The sequence below is a fragment of the Solea senegalensis genome, unplaced genomic scaffold (genome assembly GCF_019176455.1).
Source record: "Solea senegalensis isolate Sse05_10M unplaced genomic scaffold, IFAPA_SoseM_1 scf7180000013307, whole genome shotgun sequence".
NCBI lineage: Eukaryota > Metazoa > Chordata > Actinopteri > Pleuronectiformes > Soleidae > Solea > Solea senegalensis.
In genome coordinates, this window is record NW_025320799.1 from 110076 (window position 1) to 117717 (window position 7642).

The following is a 7642-nucleotide window of genomic DNA, read 5'->3' on the forward strand; positions in this document are numbered from 1 at the left end:
GAGGGTTAGATTCCCGGCTTCTATGCCAGATTATAAACATCAGATACTTACAATTATTTTGTTGGACGTTGACGGTGAAAACGTGGGGAACGAGTTCCTGACGGACAGCGACTCCAAACCCATGACAACTTCCGGTTCATTGAGCTGTCACTCCAAAACTCAGTAGCCAACCAGCAGACGGCTTCTTAAGACCCGCCCACAAACAAAAACACGGCGCAAAGAACAAATCACAATAAACAAACAATAAAATAAAATACAATAGTTTTGAATGATTACATCGATATTTTATTTGCTTCTTAAAATGTGTTGTTTGAAAATATTGACACACACACACAACCAACAAACACACACACACACTGTGGGGGTGGAGTCACATTTCTAAGTGTTAAGGGTGGAGTTTTAAAACAGAAAGCCATGATAAGCCCTGAGTGTGTGTGTGGGTGTGTGTGTGTGTGTGCGTGTGTGCGCCGGCGAGTGAAGGTTATGGACACAGCGCCTCCTCTGGACAAACAGCCTCACCTGCATGTTGAAGTGATAACACCACACTGCCCCCTGTCGAGCCTTGTCGGGGACTACAGCCGTGCACGGACCCTGTCACGTCACTTCTCTGCTGCCATCTAGTGGAGAAACACCTGCAGAGTTCCTTGTTTCACAGGAGCCACTTTATTAGGTACATCACGTGACGCGTGTTAGTGTGAGTATTTGAAGCCTCCTGTTACCCTTGCGGTAAAATATGAATTTGAAAAGGTTTAAGAGGTTTAAATTGCTGACCACAATGATAACACATGTTAGTAAATGTGAGGATTTAAACATGTGCCAATCTACTGTGACTTCATCCCAACAGATCTACTTGTTTTTCACAGGGCGTGGCCTGTAACTGCAGAAATCCATGTGAATATGGACACATGCAGATGGGATCTGATCCTTGCAGTATATAATGTGAACAGGTATTAATTAATCTGGAGCGTCGTTACTTCAATGCTAACTACAGCTAGTCCCTCAGTAAACTAGGTCAGGTTACTTTATTTACACAAGTTGGTGTATTTTGTTACACAGTCACAGCAAAACTAGACAAGACACAAAATACTAAAAGATAAAAAACAAAACAGGTCAAAGCAATCAAGAATATATAATATGATATGATCACTTTAAAAATATAAAACATAAAACAGCACTGTAGCACTGTAGCTGCAGCACTGCTAACAGTGGAGTGTATGAAACTCTTTTATGAGCAGACTTGACAGAGATAGATTAGTTTCCACTTGATGCTGCGCTCGTGGATCTGCTGCAGCTCTGTGGTCTATGGTGTGTTTACAAAACAACTTTTATATACATGCCGAACGTAATGAAAAGTGAAAAGGTGAGTCGAATTATTCTTTCTATTCTCTTTTTTATTACTTGTTTCATTCTTTCTACATTCAAAATTCCTCAGCTTCACTCCAATCACTAACCCTGGTATAGACACTACATCCATACTTCGACCACTTTATCCTCCACAAGAGGAAAGGTGGAGTACACCACGCTCATTTTAGAGTGTTACTTAATACTTAATCCCTTAATGCATGTTTTTTTCAACATGCACATTCACAGGTCTTCTTGCAGCAAAGGCACATCGACCGTGTGGCCCCTACATATACATATACATATATATATATATATGTATATGTATATATGTATATGTTTGTATATTCCTCCAAGCGTCACAAGAGGAAGCTCGTGAAGCACAAGCTTGAGAACAATGAGGTTTCCTGGGGGAGGTGGCAGCCTGTGACGTAGGAACCGGAACTGGTTAGACCACGTTTATACAGAGAGGAGAAGAACCAGTTAAGGAAAGTAAATAACAGCTTTGAACTCCTGATGAACTGCCAGTGTGCATGAGGAGCAGCGTGAGGAGAGACAGTGTGCAGACATGGAGCTCGGCTCTACACTCAGTGCTGTGAGGAGTACGAGGGTTCTGATCGGCGACCGACTCTGTCCTGCTGTCGTCACCATGAGGGGAGGAAAAATCCATGAAATCCTCCCAGAGAGCAACTGTTCTGTGACGGCTCACACTGAGGTAAGATCATAGACGGCGGCTCCAGGGCCACATGCAGCCCATAGTCAACCTCCTTGAGGTGCATGAAGGAGGTGCATGAAGGAGGTGCATGAAGGAGGTGGTGAGGGTGCATGAAGGAGGTGCATGAAGGAGGTGGTGAGGTGCATGAAGGAGGTGCATGAAGGAGGTGGTGAGGTGCATGCATGAAGGAGGTGGTGAGGTGCATGAACTGCGGTACGACCAAAATGATTTGATCATATTTTTTTATCAAGTAATCAAAATTGTGATTGCAGGTGCTGGACGTGGGCGACAGCGTGGTGATGCCTGGAGTCGTGGATTGTCACGTCCACGTGAATGAACCGGGTCGCACCAGCTGGGAGGGTTTCTGGACGGCCACCAGAGCTGCTGCAGCCGGAGGGGTCACTACCATCGTGGACATGCCACTGTGAGTTCCTCCCATGAGTCAATCACTACCAGAGCCGGCCTAAGGCTTTAATATGTCCAAGATACATTTGAACAGAATCAAGAAATCCAGATATCCTTAGATACGTATATTTATATCCAAAGGTTATTTGTTTTTATGTTGTAGTTACTCATTTAGTGCACATTTGCTAAAGACTGGTTTGCTTGTTTAATTCAAGTTCAGTATCACTTTGAATACGAGTCGACTCTTTTGATCTGTGACACAGGTTTGACCGTAATTAATGAAATTCAAGTGTTACATTGATTTCAATGATATTAAAGCAACACTCAAGAAAGGTTTCTTTGAAGACACTCTTTAAAGAAACCTTTAAAACGCTTTGCTCTTGATATACTGTATATTAGCTTGTTTAGTTTCTGAGGAAAATGTGTAGAAAACCCATAATTAGCGCTTTTTTTCAGGGTTTCTTTCAGATTTTTTCAGGTTGCACGACTTATGTTTTCATTGTTTTATATCGTTACTCAGGACCCAAATATGCATTTAGCTTTGTCTTACTAGAATACCCCTATTCTAGTATTTTTGAAAAATATTAGTTCTCAAATCAGGGGAAACTGAGGTTGGGAAGCACAATTCTTCAAAAATACTTACCCTAGCTTTATAATACAAAGCTAAAATAAAAGTGTGCCTGTTTAAGTCCATAGAAACATGTTAGCCACTTTATTGTTCGACTTCAACTGTAAACTGAAGTTTGTGTTTGTGTTGACTCCAAAGTCCATAGAGAAAATCATTGATTTGACATCACAGCACACAGGAGTTGATGATCAACTGCTGCCTCCTTTAGTTAGTTCATACGTGTTATTTGTGACCTTTGTGTGTGAAATCCTTCAGTAGACGAGTAGCATCTGTGTCTCCATGAGCTAAAACACTGATTTTCTCAGTGGACTTTGGTGCAGGAGAGTGAGCAGTTTACAAACTCCAGTCTCGGAAGGGAAAGTAGGAATGAATTGGTGTATTTCTTTTGAACAATGGCTGCTGACTAAAAACAGAGCTATGGGATAATCATGTATGAACATTATGAACCCACACAGAAACAGTGTCCCTCCAACCACCACACTCGATCACTTCCATGAGAAGCTGCAGGAGGCCACAGGAAAGTGTTTTGTGGACACAGCTTTCTGGGGAGGTGTAATTCCAGGAAATCAGGTGAGTTTAGCACGGAACAGCTTAGACTAAAATGTACTAGTTCAGTCCAGTTTGGGTGACATGAAAACAACATGTCCTTGTAGCCGGAGCTGCGGCCCATGATCCACGCTGGCGTGGCGGGCTTCAAATGTTTCCTCATCCACAGCGGAGTGGAGGAGTTTCCACACGTGACTGACAGTGATCTACACGCAGCCATGAAGCAGCTGCAGGGGACAGGAAGTGTCCTGCTGGTAACTCCCCACCAAACACAACATCACACTTGTATAAACTTTACAGCAATGAAATAAGGATATTTTGCTTCTTCTAGTTCCACGCAGAGTTGGATGTTGAACCAAAACCAGAGGAAACTGCAGGTAAGAATGTGTTATTGCAGTCGTAACAATAATAATAATAATAATAATAATAATAATAATGATCTTTACTAATTATAGAACAAAGCATTTTACAAAGGGCTTTCTATTAAAACTACAGATGGCTTTGTACCAGTTTTTCTGTCTGATGGACAGAGAGAGAGAGAGACAGATGCTTTAGTGATGTACTGATGATCATTATTACAACATTCCCATGAGATGGAGTAGTACACACAAATAACTGTCCGTAAAATATCTATTAGCATATGTTAGAATCAAAGAAGGAGCAATAATTATTAACAGTATGAACATTTTATTCTCCACATTCTTTGTAACAAGTTGGTGATAAAGACAACGTCCACATTGTCACCAGGCGACTGTTGTTAGCTTAATGTGGGTTTTTGTCTCTGACTCAGAAAGTTTTAATACACAAACTACTGTGAGTGGACGATCTTTTAAACCAATACATTTAGTGTGTTTTTTTGTACACGATTGGATAGATGAGAAGAAAATAAAATCAGTTTTGTGTGATGAAGATACGATGAAGGTCTAACTTACTTATATTTCAACCTTCTTTTTATTTTAAATAAGGAGTTTTCATTGTTCACAGGGAAGGTGATAAAAACTGCTGAGATTTACTGTCTGTGATTTGACTTCTGTAAATGTTGATAAAAGAACCTACGTAAACCTACATAACATACATAAACCTACATGAACCTACATGAACCTACATAACATACATAAACCTACATGAACCTACATAAACCTACATGAACCTGCAGTTGAACCTACACGCATACAGCAAACCATGAACCTACTGCCAGCTACCTTGAACCTACATATACGCCTTGAACCTACATAAGCCTACGCTTGAACCTACATAACATACATGAACCTACGCAAAGCCGGGCCGCAAACTACACCTTGCCCGCTGAACCTACGCGAACCTACGCAAACACCATAACATGGAACCTGTACATAACCCACCACTTGCCGCGAACCTACGCAAGCCATAACGCCATGAACCTACATAAGCCTACATACAGACACCGCGAACCTACATAACATACATGAACCACGCCGCCAGACCTACATAAACCTCACGCAGCAACGCTTACACCAATCGCCACGCAACCTTACATAGCCTACGCGAACCCTACATAACTTACATAACCTACATAAACCTACATAAACCTAGATAACCTGGTAAAATAACCTAAAATGAATCTAGCTTTTGCAGTATAATGCAGCTACAAATGACCTGTATTGTTACATTCCTCTTTATTATAATGTAAATTCAGTAGCAACAGGGAAGGCAAACTAGGCCTAGGATATCAGATCTCTGAAGTCAATACATGTTCGTCGAGGGCCCCTAATGTCCCTCTTTGCCTCGGGCCCCCAGAGATTGTAGAACCAGCTCTGTGTGTTCTCTATATTTCTATCTGGAGAAGCTACAGTATAATGAACTGAATTTCCCTCTCAATACTTTGTGATTGTAAAAGCTGTGTCTTCTATTAGAATATGAAAAAGTCAAATGTACTGAATGAACCTTTTCCACGTTAGACCCTCGTCAGTACTCGACCTTCCTTCAGTCCAGGCCTGACGTCATGGAGATGGAGGCTATTCGCACGGTGACAGATCTCTGCCTGCAGTACCAGTAATAATCAAAAACAGTGATACAGAACAGACCAGATGATTTCATGTAGGGTTAGTTAGTTAGTTAGTCAACGACGCCACAGTCACACAGCTTTCTGTGCCGCAGGGTCCGCTGCCACATAGTTCACCTATCATCCGCGAAGCCGCTGACTCTGATCCAGAGGGCCCGACAGGCCGGAGCCCCGCTGACCGTGGAGACGACCCACCACTACCTGAGCCTGAGTGCCGAGGACATTCCTGCAGGAGCCACACACTTCAAGTGCTGCCCCCCCATCAGAGGAGCTGAGAACAGGGTATAATGAGCGATAATGACTTCACACGTTTAATTCTGCACTCGCTCATGATCGTCTGTCCCATCAGGAGCTGCTGTGGTCAGCACTGAGAGACGGCCACATCGACATGGTGGTGTCCGATCACTCTCCCTGCACGCCTGATCTGAAGAACATGGAGAGTGGAGACTTCACTCAGGCCTGGGGAGGAATCTCTTCACTGCAGTTTGGTAACATCAAAGTTAAACTCGACTGTGAACCAGCACATTTCACGAAAGCTCAAATCTACACCTGCTTCTTGAGTCTGTGTTATATTAAGAACATCGCTGCTTTATTTTTTTGTCAGCTGCAAAGTGAGTTCTGTGACACTCACTCTCGTAAACCAAAGAGAGAAAACCACCCATTTGACACCACGGCAAACACGAGGTGTTGATCCACTGCTGCCTCTAACGCCTGTGTGTTCAAATGTGTTCTTTTGTCAATTTGGCATTTCAAATATTTGATCAAATTAAACCCAATTAACATCAACTTACAAAATGAGGCATCAGTAGAGCGGTGGCTCGTGTGTCCCACAGGCTTCGCTCTCACATGATGAAAAAAAACATGCAAAATAAGACACACAAGATTACAAAAGAAAGATTACAGGATTAACATAAATTAACATATTTAAAAAAAAAAAAAACATTTCAGGGTGGATTATGTGACAGAACAAACAATGAGTAACTTTCAGTCTGGCATAAGGAAATCTTATCTAATGTGTTTAAAGTGATACTTAACGTAACTATAAACCATAAGAACATGTTCACTTTATCTTGTTATTAAAGTCTCTTCCTGGCTCAGAGGAGCTGCAGTGAGGTCAAGTAAGTCGACTGTGCCACGGTAGAAAATCACTCATCTTCTCTATGGACTTTGATGCAGCGGAATGAAATGATTACAAATGTGTCGCTTCCTCATACAACTCCACCTAAAACCATGAACTTTGACCTATTTAATGTACGTAATCCCACCAGGGTTACCTCTGTTCTGGAGTTCAGCCAGTAAGCGAGGCTTCCAGCTGTCAGATGTGGTGAGACTCCTGAGCCAGGAGAGCGCTCGGCTGTGCGGCCTGGACCAGCACAAGGGCCGCCTCAGCCCCGGCTATGACGCCGACCTGGTGGTGTGGGACCCAGAGAGAGAGTTTGAGGTTTGAACAAGTCCTTGACATTTACGATCACCAAAGCCTGAATCCGCTTGGTCTCATCTTTCTTGTGCACTTGACAGATTTCAGAAGCCGACATACATCATAAAAACAAGGTGAGCATCGTCTCTAGTGTTGACTGTGAATGGACGACAAATCCCTGACGCCGCGATGGTGTTTGTGCAGATAACGCCGTATCTTGGCATGAGGCTGCGAGGATCTGTGCTCTCTCTGACTTTTCAGCTGCATTTTCAGCGTTCACTGCCTTTGCCAGGAGGAAATCTCTGAAGGCAGGTGAGCGAGGGAATCGCGCACCCTTGGGGAATAAGGGGCCAAATAATGGGATGTCTTTAGAGCGTGTCACAGCCACCCTGTGAAAGAGAGACAAAAAAGAATAATGAAAATAACCTTATAGAAGAATAATGATAATAATTCCTTGAATTACAATAGGTCCTCGCACACTGTGTGAGTGCTCGGTCCCTAACAAACAGTAAGAGACAGGTAAAGAGGAAACATTCATTCCATGTGCTA

General features: G+C 42.7%; 1 protein-coding gene and 1 long non-coding RNA gene across 2 annotated transcripts; both read left to right on the top strand.

Moving 5' to 3' along the window:
• Positions 1-677: 677 nt before the first annotated feature.
• LOC122760256 lies at positions 678-1649 on the top strand. The gene is made up of 3 exons (XR_006358352.1): positions 678-694; positions 864-947; positions 1591-1649. It is a non-coding gene; the product is annotated as an uncharacterized LOC122760256 (long non-coding RNA).
• Positions 1650-1703: 54 nt separating this feature from the next.
• Positions 1704-7399, top strand: LOC122760260 (allantoinase, mitochondrial-like). The gene is made up of 11 exons (XM_044015345.1): positions 1704-2056; positions 2329-2480; positions 3545-3659; positions 3743-3889; positions 3967-4012; positions 5573-5666; positions 5772-5958; positions 6026-6164; positions 6945-7117; positions 7195-7227; positions 7298-7399. The coding sequence occupies exons 1-11, from the start codon at positions 1910-1912 to the stop codon at positions 7397-7399; spliced, it is 1335 nt and encodes a 444-aa protein (XP_043871280.1). The 5' UTR covers positions 1704-1909.
• Positions 7400-7642: the final 243 nt, after the last annotated feature.

Excerpts from the sequence above, each read along its gene's own strand:
- LOC122760260 (XM_044015345.1), top strand. The coding sequence starts at position 1,910 with ATGGAGCTCGGCTCTACACTCAGTGCTGTGAGGAGTACGAGGGTTCTG. Across the intron at positions 4,013-5,572 it reads AAAACCAGAGGAAACTGCAG|ACCCTCGTCAGTACTCGACC; the intron begins GTAAGAATGTGT and ends TTTCCACGTTAG. Across the intron at positions 5,667-5,771 it reads GATCTCTGCCTGCAGTACCA|GGTCCGCTGCCACATAGTTC; the intron begins GTAATAATCAAA and ends TCTGTGCCGCAG.